Source organism: Tachypleus tridentatus, chromosome 4, assembly GCF_004210375.1.
Source record: "Tachypleus tridentatus isolate NWPU-2018 chromosome 4, ASM421037v1, whole genome shotgun sequence".
In the NCBI taxonomy this organism is placed as follows: domain Eukaryota; kingdom Metazoa; phylum Arthropoda; class Merostomata; order Xiphosura; family Limulidae; genus Tachypleus; species Tachypleus tridentatus.
In genome coordinates, this window is record NC_134828.1 from 83761648 (window position 1) to 83784630 (window position 22983).

Consider the following 22983-nt stretch of genomic DNA (forward strand, 5'->3'; position numbering starts at 1 on the left):
AAATATGGGGTTGATTTCCCTCGATTGACATGTACAACAGATACCCCAATGTGACTTTACTCTGAAACAAGCAACAATAATGACAAGCAGGTTGTTTGAAATAAACATAACATTGAGCTCAACTACAGAAGAAAAGGATGACTTAAGTATGAATCTTCGAACTATTTACATTTAACCAGTTCTACAAGTGCCTTTCACAGTTTCAAGCATTCCTTTAATTTAGAATGATTCTTTTTAATCTGAGATCCAATATAGAGATATTTCGTTTTTTGCAGGAAAAACATTAATTGGAATTTCAATTTATTGTCTGTTAAAGCCAAGTTTGTTGTTAGTTTAGTGATAATTGTTTTCAAATACTTCAAAACTGGTCTTTGTTCTCAGTGGCAAGTTTGTAAAACTATGAATTAACCATATTTTTAACAAACAGAACACTGTCTATGTGATTTAAAACAGTTCATAATTATTACGTGTTTTTATTTTCATTTGTCGTTTACAAAATTGATGTTTAAATCTTGTTAATGAAATTCATAAAAATACAAAGTAAATTGTTATCCATACTTGTATGACTTTTTATTATTATGATAAGTTTTCTTGATAGTGCAGATCTCCTATCCTTTGCAATATAAATAGCACGAACTGAAACACCTTTAACTTAATTATGGTATATGCATATGTACATTCGAACGCAACGTTTATTATTTCAGTTCATACTTACTTGGTGAGCTTTCTGTATTCATCTGTTTATACTTGTCGAATTTCTAATAGTGTGTACCGGTTAGATGTCGTATTAGACATATTCTTGGAAAAAAACCTGGTCGGTTTCGGTCTATGACAAGTTACATTATGGTTACGCATGCGTCACTTTGCAAAACCTCTATACCTCCATGAATGTTACTATCACATATTTAAACAACTGAAACTTAATAGCCAACTTATTTGTTGAAATTCTGATCAAATAACCACGAGAATTCAGCTAATATTTTGTATTCTTATTCATAAAATCTGAGATTTCAATTCAGGAAGATTTGTGAGGGGATGTTTCAAGGGTATTTTTAAACGTTAACGTATCTGGTAATATTTGGTTTGTTTAAAATAATAAACATTCTGTTTATAGTAGTTACCATAACAACAGAAGCATGTACGTGTTCAATATAAAGTAATAAGGATTTTATTTAGTAGCCGTTCGATAACTGCACCCTACTTCTTGTACTCATACCTTAGTAAGCTTAGATTAATGCAATCGATAAATTGATATATAATAGTTACGTACTTACAAACAAGGCCAGAAGATGACAGCACTATCCTCTAGCAACCAGTGACAACTTAAGCAAGCAATCACCACATTCCATGATACATGTTCTCGACTTTTACAGAAGCTGACAGCTTTTAGTTGAATAAACAACTGGTAAGTGTTTCTTATTGCAAATTAACTTCCAGAGATCCATTGAGTTAGTAACTAGCATTGCTAATTTCGTCTTGCATTTTAAAGACAGAAAAAGTACCATCTTTGAAATTTTGAATCTAAGTGAAAAATGAACGCCTATTTACAAGCAACTCAAGAATGTTATATTATAAGTTTAAATTTTGAAATTATTTGTTTTGGTTTAACTTAACTGATGGAAAACATGCTCTTCTACTAAGAAACATTTAAACCTTGTTCTTATTCAAAATGGAACGGGTGTTGCAGTCATTAATACTTAATTATATCAAATTCTCTTCTAATGTCTTTGTTCACTATAAAAATATCCTTTTTTTTTCTATTCAACAACAATGTGGATCATTTCATCTTTATCTTTACTTCCTATCATTATAAAGGACTGAAAACCTTACTTAAACATTGGAGCATGATTGCTAGTTTTAAACCGTTTGATTCGTTTTTATAATAAAGTGACTATTGGAAAAAAATGCTGAGTTAACCAGTCACATTAACAAACCTATTAGTTACTACTTATAATTTTGAGAAACTATATTAACAACTGTACAATGTTTGTCGTTAAATAAATCAATGCCGTTTTTCAACTATAGGTTTTAAAATTGATGTTAAATTACGTAAAGTGTATGTTTTTTATAGAAAAGCCATATTGGGCTGTGTGCTGAGTCCACCGCGGGGAATCGAACCCCTTATTTTAGCGTTATAAATCCGGAGGCTTACTGCTGTACTAGCGGGGTGAAAAATTACATCAAGAAATAAAACATAAACCGACTAGTTACAAAATTAGTCTTAACTCCATGTCTACGTAATTATGTGTGTTGAGACGTAAATTATATAACATTATATAAATAAGCAAAATATCATAGCTTACACTTAGATTAGTTTGTTTGGAATTTCGCGCAAAGCTACAAGAAGGCTATCTGCGTTAGCCGACCTTAAGTTAGCAGTGTAAGACTAGAGGAAAAACAGCTAGTCATCACCACCCACTGTCAACGAATAGTGGGATTAAGCGCCACATTATATTGTTCTCACAGCTGAAATGGCGAGTATGTTTGGTGTGACGGGATTCTAACCCGCGACCCTCAGATTACGAGTCGAGTGTCTTAACCACCTGATCATGCCGGGCCCACTTAGATAATTTTTTTCATCAGAACTAAACTTAAGGTAAAATTACTGCTTTATCTAATGTTATTTATACTCACCCAGCTTACATTTTCATGCGAATCCCCGTTACACAAAACATGCTCGCCGTTTCAGCCGTGGGGGCGTTATAATGTCATGGTCAATCCCACTATTCGTTGGTAAAAGAGTAGCCCAAGAGTTGGCGGTGGGTGGTAATGACAATATGTTTTTCTCTAGTCTTACACTGCAAAATTAGGAATGGCTAACGCATAACAAAATATAAATATAGCTAATCTGCGCATAACATGACTCGGCGAGGCCTAAACTGGAGACCGTTAGAAAATTAAGCTAAACCAATAAATTCTTCTTCTTCAAGAAATTTATATTTTAAGTATGATCTGATTAAAAGCTTGTAAGTGCCCTTACATTAACACCACAAGATTTGTGGAAACCATATTTATACAAACTAATTTTAACCTCATAAACACCATAACGTCATAACACATTTGAAATGTGAACTTATTATAACAGGTTTTGCTATAGTTTACATTAAACACACTTCTTAAACTCAGCTGACGTAAAATGCTCAGTGACATACTTCTCTATTATAGTAATTAAAAAAACTTGTGACTTCAAATACCTATCACTTGTATTTTTTAATACTTTATATTTCATTATACAGTTTCCATATATTCATAAATTATTCATATGTATATATATATTGTAAGAAAAATATCACTTTAATCTAATGTTACTTAAACGAGCTTATTTGTAAGAAAAACACTTTTTAAAACTGATTTTCAGCCCTGTACATATAACCGATATGTTACAGCTCACTTGTCAGGGTTTGATAGGGCGTCTCTACATATGACTTTACACTAATCGTTTCGCTGGTCATGCTTGAACATTACAAGGTACAGTTTTGGGACAGTGAAATGAATTTTGTTACTTTTAATCTATGAATTAATATTCATCTGTACTACTGAAAAATTATGGTTGAGTGGTTTTGTTCAAACAAGCTTCCTCGTTCATTTTTAATTTTTACCTATTACAGAATGTACATTAAGTTTGTGTTGAATCTCAACTCTGGCTTTGTTCTTTTCTTATTATTGAACATACATTAAGTTTGTGCTAAAATTCAACTCTTTCTTTTCTTCCTTAATGATTACTAAACATAAAGTATGCTTGTTTTAAACTTCAAACTTTTTCAGTGAATGTTGTAATTTATTTTTGACACTAGCCTCACAAGATGAAAAATTTAGGCTCTAGGAAGACGTTAGTTTTTAGTGTTATTCGAAATAACTCGTGTTTGACAAACAAAAAAGAGGGAGATTGGAATCTTGATTTTTGAAGCAAAAATTATAATTAACTAAGTATAGTTTAATAACCAGTGAAGGAAGGGTAAGAAAAATAAACAAATCTTGTCCAAATATTGAGTTTAGAAAATCAATAAAACAAGGAAATTGTGTTTCGAAATAAAGCAAGTAATCTTATGTTATTTGATGTCTGGGTTAGATCTTTATTTCTGTCCGTAATGACAGTCCGTGTACGTCGAATATCGTTAGGTTTAGACATACAAGTCCCGCTAACAATAAACAGATCTCAAATTATGGTAGTTTTGTTTGAAAGAAACCTTTCATTATCTCAGAGCAAAAAGAGTTGTCATGACAAGAAGCTGTTTCTCACTGCTTATCTGTTATAAAAATAATAAGTTCAGTTTGTTTGTTTTTGAATTTCGCACAAAGCTACTCGAGGGCTACCTGTGCTAGCCGTCCCTAATTTAGCAGTGTAAAACCAGAGGGAAGGCAGCTAGTCATCACCACCCACCGCCAACTCTTGGGCTACTCTTTTACCAACAAATAGTGGGATTGATCGTCACATTATAACGCCCGCACGGCTGAAAGGGCGAGCATGTTTGGCGCGACGAGGATGCGAACCCGCGACCCTCAGATTACGAGTCGCACGCCTTAACACGCTTGGCCTTTCCGGGCCCTATTTCTTTTAGCAAAGTCACATTGGACTTTCTGCTGAGTCCACCGAAGGGAATCGAACCCCTGATTTTAGCGTTGTAAATCCGAAGGCTTACCGCTGTCCCAGCGGAGGACAATATGTTCAGAAAAGAAAGCAGAGAAATATTAATTTTACCGAATAATTGTGAAGTAAGAAAATTAAAATCAAAAGTGTAACAAAAAGTAACTTTACTTCCACCAAAACTATTCAGTTTTACCAAACATACAGAATAAATTTTCTAACCCTTTTGAATACACTGAAAAACCAACACTCAAAGTGATCCGAAATTCATAACCCGCTAACTAACAATTAAGAGATTATTGAACTTCTCTGTAAATACTAGTGGTAATAGTTCGACAAAAATGGCATCTAGTAGTTTGTCACTTTAATTTCTGTAATTAGACACACAAGTACTCTTATTTTTCTATGACCATTCTCTTTTATTGTCTTCACTCTTACCTCTTCTCTTCCCGTTGTCCTCCCTCTGATTCGTATTATTGCTTCCATCTTTTTTTTCGTCTGATGAACATTTTGTCTGTCACCTTTTTTTTGCTTTCTCTTGGTATGTTAGGCCTTATTATTTTGTTTTTCAGGACTAAAATTTCTTCTTTCAAGTTTGGTCTACTCTCCCTTTCACATGTTGCGACTGTTTTATCACAATCTGTTGAAAATGTGAATAACAGTAACGCCAAGACGCTGTTGTTTTAATCATCTGATGTCGCCTGTATTGCTTTTCCTCGTTTTCCCCATACTCTAATTTTATTTTTCAATTTCTCCTTGTTATCTTTTCTGAATTTTAACAAAAAGTTATTCACTCATTCGGTGTTCAGATGTATGTCATAAATACTTAAAGCCAGTTACAAAAAACACGCTTTTCATGGTTTCTGAATACGTATGTACGTGTATATATTTAGTTTAGTCTTTTAATTTTGTTATTTTTGTTAATATTTTGTATGATATTTAATATATATTATTATAGTTTAACAGTCTTAAAATTAGGTGAGAGTATATACAGTCATGTGAAAAAGTTAGGACACTCTATGAAAGCCTGTGTATTTTTGTAACAATTTTGGATATATAGATATTTAATCTCAATTTTAACAATACTGAGATATTATAGGAATATAACTAAACAATTAAAACTGCAGAAAAGACTTATCAAGATCTTCTGTAAATAAAATTCTACAAAAATGCATATTCTAACTGAGGAAAAAGTTAGGACACCCTACCCCTAATAGCTAGTGTTACCCCCTTTGGCTGAAATAACTGCAGTGAGATGCTTCTTGTAGCCATCTACCAGTCTCTGACATCGGTCTGAAGAAAGTTTACCCACTCCTCAATGCAGAATTCTTTCAGCTATGAGATGTTTGAGGGGTTTCTTGCATGTACAGCCCGTTTCAAGTCGCCCCACAGCATCTCAATGGGATTAAGATCTGGGCTTTGACTCGACCATTCCAGAACTCTCGATTTCTTAGTTTTCAGCCAGTCCTTGGTGGATTTACTGGTATGTTTCGGGTCATTGACGTGTTGCAGGATCCAGTTTTCCTTCAGCTTTAATTTTCTTACAGATGGTCTCACATGATCTTCAAGCACCCTCTGATACACAGTAGAATTCATGGTGGATTCTATGATTGTGAGCTGTCCAGGTCCTGCTGCAACAAAGCAGCCCCAAACCATGACACTTCCACCTCCATGCTTCACAGTTGGTATGAGGTTCTTTTCCTAGAATGCTGTATTTGGTTTACGCCAAACATGTCCTCTGTTCTGATGTCCAAATAATTCAATTTTGGGCTTATCTGTCCAAAGAACATTATTCCAGAAGTCCTGGTCTTTGTCTACATTCTCTCTGGCAAACTTCAGTCTGGCCTTGATGTTTCTCTTAGAGAGCAAAGGTTAAACTTGTGCAGTCTCTTTCTGATTGTAGAGGCATGCACTTTCACTTTAACAGTAGCCAGAACCTGCTGTAGGTCCCGTGATGACATGTTAGGGTGTTTGGAGACCTCTTTTAGCATCTTGCAGTCTGCTCTTAGGGTGAACTTGCTTGAACGACCAGACCTAGACATGTTGGCAGTTGTTTTGAAAGCCCTCCACTTGTTGACTATTTTCCGAACAGTGGAATAGCTGATTTCAAAATCTTTTGGGATCTTTTTAAATCCCTTACCAGACTCATAAGCTGCTACAATTTTCTACCTAAAGGCCTCAGACAGCTCTTTTGCTCTCACCATGGTGCTCACTCTCACTTTAACAGTCAGGAGCACACCAAACTAAATGCCTGAGGTTTAAATAGGGCAAGCCTCATTCAAAATGCTGAGTAACGATCTTCTAATCATGTGCATCTGGTGTGATACACCTGTATGTGAGTTGAGCCATTTTAAGTGAGGATAAATTTAGGGGTGTCCTAACTTTTTTCTTCAGTTAGCATTTTTGTAGAATTACATTTACAGAAGACCTTGAAAAGTCTTTTCTTCAGTTTTAATTGTTTAGTTATATTCCTATAACCTCTCAGTATTGTTAACATCGAGATTAAATATCTATATATCCAAAAATGTTACAAAAATACACAGGCTTTCATAGGATGTCCTAACTTTTTCACATGACTGTATGTGGTTACATTGTAAGTAATGTTCATAATTCAGGCAACATGTATAAACAACAATGCATTTATTGTATTGTACTAAATTAATTCATTTATTTATTGAATGCTTTTATTATGTACATACTGTATATAAAATGTTTCTTTTACTTGAAACATTTGGTTAGACACTTGCCTGTGTTAACATTTTCATTTATAATACTTATATCAAAATTTCAGATACAAGTTACTATATAGCATGTTAAAAAGTTTATAAACTATTGTAGCTATCTTTTTAAACACATTTTGATGGATTATATTATAAATATACTAAGATTTCACTAAGCTCTAATGCAAACAGGATAAGACTCATATCATCATCCTGAATGTCTCTAATATTCTCCTCTATCAATAAACAAAGATTATTTGTTTTCACTCTTGAGTAATGTTACTCGACTCGTTCGTCACAATGCTCAAAAGAAGTAAGTACCTCCGAATAATCTTGAATTTGTTTACACTCAGTATATTCCAAATCATAGATGAAAAGTAAGACTGGACACGCTAAACAAAAAAAAAGGTTTGAATGTTCATCCTATAGGAATATGAACTCTGAGATTTTACTTACATATACTGATGATAGTATATTAGACTATGATGATAAGTGAGTTTCATATAAGAAAATAATGGAACTTTAACTTGTAACTGATTATTTTTATATATTTCATAAAGTTTAAATGAAAGATAATTCATGTTCAGCTAATAGTTTCAAAATCCACATGAGGGAATATAACTGTTTTAAAATAGTCAAAGAACAATTATTTGATTTATAATTAAAGGTTCTTTTACAATTTTAATTGTCAATTAGTTTTCTGACGTAGTTATTTTTCTTTGTAACTAATTATATGGTAAAACAAGTACATACAGCAGTTATGAAACACTGTTATGCATCAATGATCACGTGACAATTAACTACAAATAGAGCAATGTCAAAGTTTAACTAAACTTTGAATTTTATTCCTAATTAGTGGTTTTCAATGATATAGAAAGATGACTGCAAAGTTTTATGAGCTTTATTTCTAAGTTATTATATAAACTCAAAGTGGATAATCTATATCAAATGGTAAGTTTGCTGATTTATGAATTTTTTGTATCAGTAAACTAACTGGTTAGAGAATAATACGTGACGACCATAAAGATAGTGACAACTTCTTTTTTCTAACAATTGATGACGTATTGAGACAATAAGATCATCACCCTTGATTTAAAATGTGATCATCTTTGACACAAGTTCCAGATTGTACGGATCTGTGAGTTAATCTCGATGCTTTGTGAACTGTAATAAAAAATATACAAATAAACAACAAGTCATTCATTTATTATTTTTAGTTGTAGAAAAATTAATTACTAAATTTGTAATATAATTATAACTGGTTGTATGACTCGTATATATATTTTAGTGTTAACAAAGGCAATTGCAAAGTTTGTAATATAATACATGGGAAATTGCTTTTTGAAAATGGGGAATGCTAACACGGTGCTTCAAGTTTCCCAAGATGATTTAGAGAATTGGTGTTCTGTGTGTAATGTTTCCTGTTTTGATTGTCAATATAGTAAATCCTGATAGAAATGTTTGTGCAAACAAAACATATTTCCTGTCTTTGATGTATGCTAACTGAAATGTTTCGAGAATACACAGTTAATATTTAGTATCACTATGTAATGAACTCATACAGATAGTGACACAGTTTTGTAGTTCATAATTGCATTTTAGAAACATACAGTCCAATTAAATACAAAAATGTATTTACCTGACGTGCGTCACTACATATTTACAGTTTTGTAATGTTAACCATGTATTTTAAGTTCATTGTTAACACCCAGATAGCAATAGTGAGGTGACCCGGCATGGCCAAGCGTGTTAAGGCGTGTGACTCCTAATCTGAGGGTCGCGGGTTCACATTCCCGTCGCGCCAAACGTGCTCGCCCTTTCAGCCGTGGGGGCGTTATAATGTGACGGTCAATCCCACTATTCGTTGGAAAAAGTAGCCCAACAGGTGGCAGTGGGTGGTGATGACTAGCTGCCTTCTCTCTAGTCTTACACTACTAAATTAGGGACGGTTAGCACAAATAGCCATCGAGTAGCTTTGTGCGAAATTCAAAAAACAAACAAGCAATAGTGAGTGTATTATAATTTACTCTATTTTAATCAGATATTCCAGCATAAGTTTAATATATTGTGAATACATAATACATCAATAGCAAGAGTGTGTTATACTTAACTTTTATTTTAATAAAAGTTTTTCATAAATATTAAATACATTACAAATGTCACATGCCTAAATAGTATTGAACTATTATTTTGAAACATTTACTCTGAGTGGACTGAAACACTGTTAGCTATTCAAACACAGTATACAGTCATGTGAAAAAGTTAGGACATCCTATGAAAGCCTGTGTATTTTTGTAACATTTTTGGATATATAGATATTTAATCTCAATTTTAACAATACTGAGAGATTATGGGAATGTAACTGAACAATTAAAACTGAAGAAAATACTTTTCAAGATCTTCTGTAAATGTAATTCTACAAAAATGCATTTGTAAGGTGAATATAACCTCCTGTAGAGTTTATTATTAATTCTAAGTAGTGATTATAGTTACTGGTGTTTTGTATGTATGATAGTATATGACAAACACAGAATTGTATAATTCATGTTACCAGAAACTTTAATCACTGGTTTATAACTTATGGTTTTTGGACTATGTATATTTAATGTTGTGTTGCAAATTGACTTCGTCAATTCATTTTAATTCTATTGTTTTTCTACCAAAACTGTCAATAGCCTTAAATATCAAACACTTTAGCCTGTTACCACGTGTATTTAGTCTGTGATTCACCACACTTTACTTATATTTCTCTGAACTGGTGTATTTTTCACACTCTGCTCTACTTCTACACTGAACACAGCCAGTGCTTACTTCACAACTTTGGTCAGTTTAGATTTAACTTTTGTCAATTTTAAACAAGTCTGTTAGTGATCTTCAACGAGTCAGATTTGTCAAACTGAGTTAAAGTCTAGTATTTGATCACAAGTTGTCGCAAATCTTTCTTCTTATTATAACTCTCTGTTATAATTTGACATCAAATATCAATTTGTTAGTGTTGTTAACTTAAAACTGAAAATGGAAAAACAACATGTATGATCAACCAAATCTAAGCCACTTTTTATGTGTGATTTCCTGATAGTGCCTTAGACAATCTGAAAGTTCTGATATTTTAAATAATAGTAATCAGTGTGTTGTTTGTTTAATATATTTCGCTATAGTGCGATTACTGGTTATAATATGTATGATTTGTGAAAGTAAGTATTCTATGGTAACCAAGTAATCAATGGCTATATAGAAAATGGACGGATAAACAGTAAGTCATTCACTTATCTTTAGTTCAGATGATAAGGTATACAAAATTATGGTTTTAGTAATTCAATTCCAGACATTGATCATATGTAGAAGTATTATCTCACTATATTTGTTAAAATCTTAAGGACAGTTGTTAAAATAATAGTAATTTAATATATACAAATGTAAAATTTCACCACTGTAAAACATGAGATAAAGACATAAAATATTATGTCAAATTATAAAATCAATTATTGGAAGTGTTATTACACCGTAAACATTTTATTGACGGTGTAAAATGTTATATAAAATCAAGTTATTAAAAGTATAACTTTTAATTATTGTATGATATTGCCCTTTCTAAGATGATTTAATCCTATAGTCATACATCATGGCTGCCTGTTATAGTAGCCTAGCAATATGTTCTCTGTTTCATGGATATTGTAACAATACTACCCGTACAGTGGTGTTACTGAAAACCTTTATATGCTTGATTGAGTAAGTTTTAATTACTGTATTGTCATTGTAGGACTAATTAAAGATATAAAGATATGAAGATGTAATGTCCTTTTTAGAACTTCCTTTAATTAACTGTCAAATTAATGATAATACATGTATTGTATGAGTCATTGTATTATTGGGCCTGTCATGGCTATCTATGAACACACTCTCTACACTTTGCAAAACGTTTTGTTCATGGGATCATATAAGGTATGTGTTAAACAAATAAGCTACAGTAACTTTACTGCTGAAATACAAAAGACAACGATTTTAATGGACCTAACGAACAAAAATAGCATAAGTGAACATATTTTTACCATATTTCTGGTGTCGTGATTCATAGTACTTTCCCCTCCATTGTTTTTCTGCTAATATTCCGTGACAATACCATTCTGTTGTGCATATGTATAGCTCACGTTTCTAGAAATAAACATGTCTTAGGTTTATCGTATGTGCTGTGTGCACATCTTTCTGCCACTGAAACCGTCCCACGTCTTTCTTTTGTGTATACATGTAGATTAGATATGTATGAGTGTGAGTGGTTGGGCTGGTGATGCTACTTCATGCTGATTGGCTTCCTCAGGAAAAGTTGGATGGAAGAACCATTGAAGATGAGGACCTTACAATTCCAAATATTTCTGTCATAGGGCGCATCGTTAGGGACATGTTGCTAAGCATTCACGATTCATATGTTTTCACTAGGGGTCTTGTAAAGTTTCCATGGTAGATGGCCATAATAGATGATTGCATGATAATTCAACAACAATAATGCTAAGAAGAAGTGAGATGTTTATTTAAAACAGATATATAAGTGTAAAATTTATGTATATAGTCTTTAACCAGAAGTATCCAGTAGAGGGTTTAATCAGTCGTCAAGACAACCTATTGTATACAAACGCATATATAAACGTAAACCGTACACAAGATCTAGGACAAAGTTTATGAAGAAAAACCACTAGACATGGCGGTAATAAAATCTAGGGAAAACTTTAATCTGACACAAATTTTTGGGCCTAAGCCCAATTTTCCAAATACATAACCTGAGGTCCGAAACATTATGTAAAAGTAAAGTTTTCCTAGGTTTTATTACCATCGTATCTCGTATTTTCATTTTTTCTTCTTAAGACAACCTATTAATCACGCTGTCATCAAGAAAGTAAACACTTTATTTATAAACAACTACCTAGTTAGATGTAATGCAGAACTAATCAAACTCCATTCACCGTGATTAATTTCTGAAAGATTTGATGAGATATCATGTTATATTATATTGATCTGTTTTCCATGGCAACTCATTTCTTGAAAGAAGAATAATCATTAAGCTTGAAACATTTTTTTAATCTTTAGCTCGCAAATACCAGATTAGAAAACTTGTTTTGTTTTATCTTTTATTGTCGTTATTAATGGATTTCATTTTATAATAGTCATAGTCCTAGGGTTTTCGTGACTTTCGTGGACGTTTCGGTATTTTATCCAACACGACAACGTTGGTTGCCACAACATATAACGTCATTTTTCTATATCCTCTCAAAGATAATAATCTACATAAACAAATAGAAGTAACTTGACTAAGCAGAAAAGCGTATTTTGGAGAAAAAAAAACACTTTATATAAAAAAAACAATTTCTTTTAATATTAATGTAAATTACAAAAAAAGTAATTTTATAATATTATATTATATTATCTCTTCACTCACAATGCTAAACTCTGAGGCTCAATCCCCGTGGCGGACACGGTGCAGATAACCCATTACGTAATTATGTGCTAAGCAAAGCAAAACCATCTCGTGATTTTGCTCTCGTCTTCTTGTGATGGCGAGAAAACAGATGACAATACTATAATGTGTTTTAATATGTTTACTGATTTATTATTTTGAAGCAAATACAGAGGCTACATGAGACAGGCGTGTCCTAGTAGTTAGCGTGCTTTCGAGGTTCATGGTTCGCGTCCTGTTGTCACAAAACCATGTTCTGCATTTTAAAACCATGGTTTTGCTATAAAAGTAATGGTCAAATCCACTTATTTTGTCAGATTAGTGTAGTTAAAAGTGAGCACTGCTGGTTAGTTCTCTTCCCTCTAACCTATTGTTTCAAAATTAGGGATGGCTATGTGTGGATATTTCTTGTGTAGTTTTGCCTGAAAGTTCCAAGAAAATCAAATCAAAACACCTCCTAATGATGTAAAAATTATGATATATTTCTTATTGCAATAGAAAAATAGTTGATACTTTTATAAAATAATTTCTCTTTCTAATTTTTCCTTTTTTCAGGGGGTGGTGTCTTACCATAAACCCAGATACAAGATTATAACACAATTTGAAAACTTGCATTTTTTCTGTATAATTTTTCTGTTGCTTTGCTGTTGTTATAGAAATGCCTCGACCGGTGACAGCGGAAACTCGAAATGAGAAAGAGATGATAGAGAACGCTAGGAAACAGCTTGCTTCTACTTCCGATCCTGCGGAAAAACTAAAGCTTTTGTGTCTTCAACGTGGTTCGAGTGGGATTCTTGGACTTGGCAGGTAGTCACATTTTGTGTTGAGAAGTTAGCTTCATTTGTCACAAAGAATGCTGCTCTCGCTAATCTTTAATTATTTTTTAATGTTAAAGTATACTAATTTTACCTTTAATGAGCATTAAAGCAACCATTAAGTATGCAAACAACTATGAAATATGGCAGAATAAACCCAAACAGACAACAAAATAACTTATGGATGTTTCAGTTATTTGGCAATAAATAGGCTAATTATCAAATAAACAATTATTAGACAGGTGATGTTGTGGAAAAAAAGGTTGTTTTCTTAGAGCAATGTGTCACTAGTTATATTTTCTCGTTTATTTTGTGGAATATAGGTGTCACATCTAAGTAAAAACCATTAAAAATATACATGAAGTATTTATAGATACTGAGGTGTATTGTAGAACCAAAAAACCAGCGTAATAGTTCCTTTAAATATTAAAGACGCGAGACCTGAGGCCAAAAAATGGTCCTGTCATGAAAGCTTTTGAAAATAGTGCCAAAATAAACCTTTTGTCGAAAGATATGTTTCACTTGAGTTTTATTTTCCAATTTTCAACCATTTTGGATACATAAGTGGGAGATTTCAGTTTATGTTGCGTTAACTTCTAGTTTCTGTCCAGTTATTTAATGAAATTATCATTTTTCAGTTTGACTACAATATCGAGAGGATTTATCAGGTTTTAAAATGTGGAATTAGACATACTATATAAGAAAACACACGTTTCTGTTGTGGCTTCTGTTGTTGTTATTCTTTAAACTAACAAGTCAAACAATATGACAATCTATAGTAAGACCATAAAGGTCACTTTTAGCAGTAACTGCCCTAGTGGTTGACTGTAATGAGGTCATATGTTATATCTCATCATTAACCACTCATATATATATATATATATGTATCCTAAGCATTTAACAAATCTTTAACATAAACTATCAAGTATCAACCTATGTATTTTGCATTTAAGAAGTATTTTTTCCTTTTGTAATGTTGTAACTAAAAGATACTGCCATATTTATGACCTCATAATACGAAAATGTCCCAACATTTGGAAAAATAAAACTAAAAGAAAAGAATGTCTCTTGGCATAAAGTTTGTTTTCTAATACCATTTCCAAAAACTTTAAGATAGAGTCAGTTCTGGGCTGTTAAATCAGTTTGTCATTTTATAACTTTTATGAAAGATTAGTCATTAAACAACTGTGGTAATCAGATATACTGATATTCTCTGGAAGTTAAAAACATTTGAAGTTAAAATCATTTTTGGGAATGTATTGCAGAGTTTAATTTCGAACACGGGCATAGGAGCAAATAAAGAAGACACTAATGCAACCTTTACAAATTCAAAGTATTAGCAAAAAATGTCTTAACTACATATGTCCTATGTCGTCGTTATCAAGAGAAGCGGACTATTTTTGGCAGGACAATGAGGAATGTCATTCTGCATAGGTCCATTAAGAGCAAAAATAGTGTAAAAAAATTGTCCCCATGTTATAAGATAAGTATTTTTTCTATATCCGTAACCTTACAGTGACTTTGATCTTTGACTTTGGTTCTTATAAAATTAATTAGTTCTACATTTGGTTATATTCCAAATGTATACTTACTTTCGGTCAAATTCATTTAGCAGTTTTCGAGACATTTTGCTGACAAACACAGGTGAAAACAATTTGCATCCGACGAAAATGAACGAAGGTAATTACATTTCACTTTCTAATTAGAAAGTTGGCAAAACAATCTGATGATAAGAAGCCATATACTAGCCAGTTTGGGGGGTTAACTAAACTGGTGTGTAAAAGCTTTCAGGTTTAAATCCGAGGCAAGAAAAAATGTATATATATATATATTGCGAATAGAGTAGATTACCATATCTAAATCGTTCCAAATGTTTATACCATAACCCCAAGCTGTATACTCCAGCAACTATACCAAATAACTTAAATAGAGAAGAAACCCTTGCTCATACCACTTTGTATGAGAATCTGTGTTACTCCTTGAGAATGGACCCTCTCAGAGTAGTGGACATGTAACTAAAATGAAATCAGTATAATATTTTAACTTTGTTATATGCAACCTTTACAAATTTAAAGTATTAGCAAAAAAATGTCTTAACTACATGCGGAAAACCTGAGCGAAATTTTAAAACACCAACTTGAAATATCTAAATACATATACGTTCTTAACTAGTTGTTATATAATATAATGAATAGCTCTTCCAGCAACGTTATGGACTGTAGGGAATTTTGCTAGAGAAAAACATACTAACAAATCTAGGCTAGGAAAATATGTAGACTGGGGATGATTTTAGCGGCTGTCGTGCTCGACTGTGGCTTCAAGTATCCATGGTTCACGTTATGCTGCCATAAAACAACATTTCTCTCGATGCTTCAAGGCTTCTGGTGACAATAAAATCCTATTATTCGATGAGGGTATTCCACGAGTTCTGTGTTTTTTAGGTGCTATGGACTAGCTATTTTTCCCTGTAGATAGTCCTTGTCTATCTTTGAATGAATATTTGAAAAAAAAAGCACAACAAAAACAACTAAAACCTGTTTCTGATAGTACATTTTTTGTTCTAATCTTGGCCCTCTGCAAAATGATAAGAGTAAGATTGGATTTCGTAATCTACTTTCACGAAACTATTTCACTAATCCATCCAAAGATCTAATGTGTTATTAGAGCTTAGTACATATTATGTCTGGTTAATATTTTAACAACATTAATAAGCTTGCTTTTTTATTGCATTTATTAATTCCAAAATACAATAAATTTTTACTTAACGAAAACTCGACACTAAGAGTCAAAACGTTGTAACCATTAAAATTAGAACGTTTCTACTGTAAAAGTTGCTTTCATTGTGTTTTTTTAATTATTGATTCAGTTCAGTTGGTTCGTCGGTGAATAATAATTTCATTTATATTTTCATAAATATCCATTTATTGTGTTTCTCTTAGCATATCTAAAGAAGTATGATATTAATTACAAATTCTGATATTTATATTTTGTCATTCTCTGACATCATTCCAACAGTTATGTTCTCATTAACAGAGTTTTCCGGCGAATGGACGACAATGGAAGTGGTGATCTTTCCAAAGACGAGTTTATCAAGGGACTTTACGACACTGGTCTTGGAGAATCATTTTCACAAGAAGAAATAGAGGAAATGTTCATCAAGTTTGATGCGGACAACTCTGGTAAAATCGTTTACAATGAATTTCTGCGGGCTATTAGGGTACGTTATTTGGTCTTTTATAAAGAACAGTTCCTAATATTGAGGATAGTAACGACACGACATTTCAGAATTAATTAATAAAACTCGCGCTAAAAACCTTTAAAACATCTACACAGTACGGTATTGTGACTATTTAAAACATCTACACAGTACGGTATTGTAATTATTTAAAACATCTACACAGTATGGCATTGTGATTATTTAAAACATCTACACAGTACGGTATTGTGATTATTTAAAACATCTACACAGTACGGTATTGTGATTATTTAAAACATCTACACAGTACGGTATTGTGATTATTTAAAACATCTACACAGTACGGTATTGTGATTATTTAAAACATCTACACAGTACGGTATTGTGATTATTTTTCTATGTTCTACGATGACAAATTAGTACCTAAACCAGCATAACCTAATTCTTTACATATTTTACTGTATAAAAAAAAAAGAGTTAAATTAATAAGTTAGTTTTTGTAGGCATAAATATTTTATTTCCTAAAACATTTTCAACATTTGTATCAGTCATATGCTAAGACAAACAAAGGACTCATCGTTTCAGAGTTTTCTTTTGAGTAATTCCCGCTGCAAATAATTTAGATTTTAATAATGTATTAGTCAAACTGACTTGGATGGATTTCATTGTTCAGAAAACATTGTCATATGCAGAATCTTGTTTTATTTCTTAGAGACGGTTTAGCTGTATAAATACACTAAATAATTCAGTCTAAAACGTACTAAATTATCTAAAAGAAATTAATTAAGTTATATTGCTGTTAATAGAACCACCACTTCCATTTTTGTCATTTACCCAATATCATCTTAACTTCTTTTACTTCTAAAAATCAGGATTATAAAATGCATGAAACGATAATTTTATGTTTCTTCCAGCCTAGAATGTCAAAAGCTCGAATGGACATTGTGGAGAAAGCATTCCAAAAATTGGATAAGACAGGGGATGGGAGTATAACCGTGCAAGACCTGAAAGGAGTGTATAATGTAAAAAACCATCCAGCATACTTGAACGGAGAGATGACGGAGAAACAGCTATTAGTTAAATTTTTAAGAAAATTTGAAGAGGAAGGAGACATTAACGGAGTGGTGAGGAAAACTCGTATTTCGTAAAGTGTAGGTTTTGTTCTGAAGTAGATAAAAGCAGCGTTCTTGAGGTTTAAAAAACATTATTAAAAAGTTTGCTAAAATATGCTAATTACAATTACTTATATAATGACACAAAGTTAAGACTGTGTAAATAAGTGTAATCAGTTGTCTAACTTACAAACACCACCGAGTAGGAATAATTATATACTTACACTTCCTAGTATAGAAACTTTAAGTTGATAAAACAGGCCTTTATATAAAATCTTGACTTTTCATTGAGAGTATATATAGTGATACAGTTAATACGACAATTTCTCCGATAATAGGTCATGAGATTTCTGTATGTTGTTTTCACATCACATGGCACAGAGCTCTCTGAAATTTAGAGTTAATCACGCAGTTTATGAGGTTTAGTGTAAAACATACAGTCCCTGAACGATTTATGTAACTGTACAGTCTAGGACGTTACAAACACTGTAGGAAGTTCTCATTAGAGAATACATTTTCTGAAGTTTTAACATGAAACATACAGTTCCTGGAAATTCTATGCCAAGCACGCAAACCCAGAAAGTTTAAATCAAACCATACAGTTCTTAGAAGATTAAATCAAAGGTGCAATACCTGGAAGTTTTACATCAAACTTATTGGTCTGGGAAGTTTATCCCCAGTGGCACAGCGGCACGTCTGCGGACTTGTACCGCTAGAAATCAGGTTTCGATACCTGTGGTGGGCCCACGATGTATTTCCATGCTTAACTAAAGAAAGTTAAATTAAAAATAGAGTTCCTGAAAGTTTAAATCAAGCCCACATTTTTACATCAAGTATATTGTTCTGGGAAGTTTAATTTACAAAATATAGTTTGTGGAAATTTAATAGTAAAAATGTGTTTCGTGTAAGTAAGTTTGCCGTTAATAACACTTCCTCTCGGAATTTTGTTGTTAAACATAAAGTTCTTTAAAAATTATTCTTTTTGTCATTTCCATTCTTATGATTTTGCTTTATTAAATATTTACCGATATATTCTTAAGTTAACTGTGTTATTTTTTATTTATCAATCATTTCCACTCGTTCATTAATCTTATTGTATTTAGTTATCGTTTCATTCCTACAGGTAACAAAGGAGGAATTCTTTGATTATTACAATGGTGTTAGTGCTTCTATAGACGAAGACGCCTATTTTGACCTCATGATGCGAAACTGCTGGAAACTGTAAAAGAGACGAACGCGAATCTCCATTTTACTTTCTTCACCCACAGTTATCCTTCACTTACTTTTTCCGTCCAAGAGAATTTCAACATTTTTTTTCTTTCAGCAACAATTCCAGCTTTTTTCCTCCTTTTCTTTACAGTAATTTCGTCTAAAATTTTCGATCTAAAATAACTTTATTTCTTTTTTCCTCCACAACAGTCGATAAAGAAACCCTCAATAAATAGCTTGTTACATTTTTCATCCCAAATAAAGTTGACTGATGCTAGCTAACTTAGAAGGGTTCTTCTTTTCCCCACAAATGTTCTTGTTTCCATCACTTCTTGTTTTTTAATATCCTTGTTCATTCGGCGTTTATCATTCCAAGTTTAATTTCTCTTATGCATAAATTTGTCACGTGGCATTAAACAGTAACACGAGTATTAAAAATGTTTATCAACTTCTTAAAGACGTAAAATTTTCGTTTAAACCTGTAATTAATTTTCTAGGTTTCTAGTAAAAATAGAGTAGTAATTATTTTGAAGTACAGATTGTTAGAAAAAGAAAACATTTCCTTTCTGTGACGTTTAGTTTTCTTGACAATAAAATGGATATAGTAGAATAAATAAATACCTTGCTATTGTGACTGGTGTATGTGTAGCTTGTTGCTGTTCAACAGTAATGTCACAAGTAGCCTCAAATCGAAAAGCTGGTATCGTATTTTAAATTATTTCAAACTTCTACGATTTAGAATAATATTTGGTATTTGCTTTTATGTTGTCGTTGACGTATTAATGCTAGTTATAAAATAAATACCATGATACTCACGTTGTTTTGTAGGTTACTGGAGTGAACATGAACATATTTAAAAATACATTTTAATACTTCAAATATCATATTCATATAACGCCATTTTAAACCTTGCTACTAAAATAAATAAATAAAAAGTTTGTGTCATCGCAAAGCGACATAATAGGTTATGTGCGTTCCACCATCTAACCCCGGATTTTATCGTTGTATATTTCTAAACTTATCATTGATCCACTGGTAGACTAAAATTAAAAATAATATATCCGTTCTAAGTACTAAAAAGGTGAGTTACATTTGAGCAACATATTTAAGAGAACTAAATATAGAATATCCGTCTTAAGTACTAACAGGATGAGGTAACTTTGTACCGGATATTTATTAGAAATAAAGACACGATGTCCGCTTTAAGTATTAAAAGGAATCGCTATCCGTAGGACACCTGTATGCGCTAGTACTAGAAATATCAATCGCAGCATTCATATCTTGTTGAAAAAATTATAAAAAATGAACATTTTCTCCAAAAGAGGAATTCTTTTTCCAGTGAAGTACTGAAAAATATAACTAAAAGTAAACAGAGTTCGGCTTGTTCTCTTTAGTCATGCCCAACTTACTGGCTAAAAGTCATTCAATGCACACAGCTCAAAAATTTCATAAATCTTACTGGTATAAATTATAATGATTTTATATTAAATATGGTAATGTTTATGGAAGGAAATAATAGTTTTATAAGAACTCCAGTTTCTTAGTATTACATTTAAAAATGGCATTAATAAAGATATAATCAAATTCTCACGTACAGTTTTAGTGGAAGTCGTATTGTTGTTTTGAGTGGAGTATTTATTTAAATTTGCATTCTATTATAAAGAAATGGTTCTTGAACATACCACAGTTATTTTTCCAATTGTCTGAATATTGAATATATATATGTGAATTTTTTATGGTTTTTGTTTGCGGTGCCATTCAATAGATGGCGCATAGTAAGATAAGTTTTGTTTGATTTTGGGCAAAGCTGCACAAGGGCTATCTGCGCTAGCCGTCCCTAATTTAGCAGTGTAAGATTAGAGGGAAGGCAGGTAAGCATCACAACCCATCGCCAACTCTTGAACTACTCTTTTACCAACGAACAGTGGGATTGACAGACCCTCAGATTACGAGTCGAGTACCTTATCCACCTGGTTATGCCGGGCTCACTAAGATAAGCGAAATTTGTATAGCGTATTTAACACAATTAAAAGCAGTAAATCCGACCCAGTTACTAAAAGGGCGCTTTAGCTTTTTAGAAAATACTTAACAGAACTAAAAACAGGATAACTGATCGAAGTATTAAAAGAATAAATTAACTTTGTATAATATATTTAACCGAACTAAAGACAGGATATCAGATCCAAGTGCTTTAAAGATGAATTCACATGGTACAATGTTCTTCTTTCTTCCTTCTAAGGATTAGCTTATTGCCTATCCTACCAAATAAAACATAGTACGGTGTGGTACTTAAACGTAAATATTAACTTACTGACATCAGCTATCTCAAAACATTCCATAGATTAATATTACTAACAAAGATTTGATGTAATAGTTTTGCACTAATGCTCCAGTGGAAAAATCATGTGTCACTTCTTGTGGTACTTATGTAAACTAAATGTACAAAGAAATTAAACTAATCTTAAAAACTGAATATTTTGATTTGCCGTTCATGTACCCCCAAAATATCCCTAGCACTCCAAATGTTCGTGGCTACATATTTGTTGTTTGATACAACTGAATATTTTGAACATTCCTAGTTATGAACTGTTTTATTTTATCTTCAGTTCATCTTTAGTGCATGAAACGATCCTAGTGATATTAAAATTATCTATATGAATCGTCTTTACGAAGTTATTTTTTAGTTATGAAATAAAACAGCTGCACCACCTTATATAAGATAAATATGAAAATAGAAAATAATTAACTTCGTATTTGATTTCAATAAAGAATTAAACAGGACATAATTGCAGTGATAAACAGCAATTAGAAATAATAGCCCTGACTTAACTTTTCATTAAATTGAAATACAAAATTAACTTGTTTTTGATTTTTATTAACAATATTTTCGCTCCTTTTTTCAGATCTATGAATGAATATTCGGTTTGTTCAGGTAACCACCACACTTTTTATAGTTGGTTATGAATAAATTATATTACAAGAGTGAAGCAGTAACCAACGAACGGTGTATTACTTAATATCAACTGTATACTTCATTACAAGAAATAGGTGATAACTTCATTCTACTAGATATGTGTAATAATGGCATATTATCTAGGTCAAAATCTTTCTCTATTAACCTTCAAACTTCAAAATATTCAACTTTTCACAATTCCATTATGTGAATATTTCAAGAAATGTGCATGTACGTTTCATCTACTGGTTTTTGATATATTTTTTGTTTACGATAGACAGACTATGGATCTCATTTACACATTTTTTAAACTAGCAACACACGTATCTGGATCGAATTTAGTTCCTTCCTACGGATCTGGGAAGATCGTCTGAACTATTTGAAATTAACAATTTAATTTCAAGCTTGAATATATTAATTGGTATTTTGATAATGAATTCCTTTTCTATTTTATAGTATCCTTCTCAGGGTCATGTCCATGAATTTTATTAGGTTGTGGTATTTTATGCTCTGGATATGAATACGCTGCTTGCTTCTTAGTCCTGTGTGCCCTCTAGTGGTGGACTTACAACGCTAGAAACCGGGTGGACAGAGCACAGATAACCCTTTGTGTAGCTTTGTGTTTAATTACAAACAAACTTAGCCTTGTGTATGTGTATCTTGTTGATTTAGAATTATGAAGTTCAAGAACATGTACGGTATACGGATGTAAAATACGGTGTGGCAATTGCTATAAATAAAGTTACACAGTGGTCTCGGTTTTGTGGGTTTTGGTATTGTCTGATAAAATCAACGAAAGTAGTTTTGGCTTCATCTGTAATTTGGTTTAATATTTCTTCTTGATTCGTTTGGTTTCGGTTGTTTGAACTGTGATAGAGTTATGATTATATTTGTTTAGTTTATTTACGTGTGTTTTTTATTGCGTGACTGTGTGCGTGATGCCTCAA

General features: G+C 32.1%; 1 protein-coding gene across 1 annotated transcript; it reads left to right on the forward strand.

The window, feature by feature from the left end:
* The first annotated feature begins 1209 nt into the window (after window positions 1–1209).
* LOC143249583 (calcyphosin-like protein) lies at window positions 1210–19898 on the forward strand. The gene is made up of 5 exons (XM_076499695.1): window positions 1210–1405; window positions 13408–13558; window positions 16600–16783; window positions 17677–17886; window positions 18998–19898. Exons 2-5 carry the CDS (start codon window positions 13410–13412, stop codon window positions 19097–19099), a joined length of 645 nt encoding a protein of 214 aa, XP_076355810.1. The 5' UTR covers window positions 1210–1405; window positions 13408–13409; the 3' UTR covers window positions 19100–19898.
* The last annotated feature ends 3085 nt before the right edge of the window (window positions 19899–22983 follow it).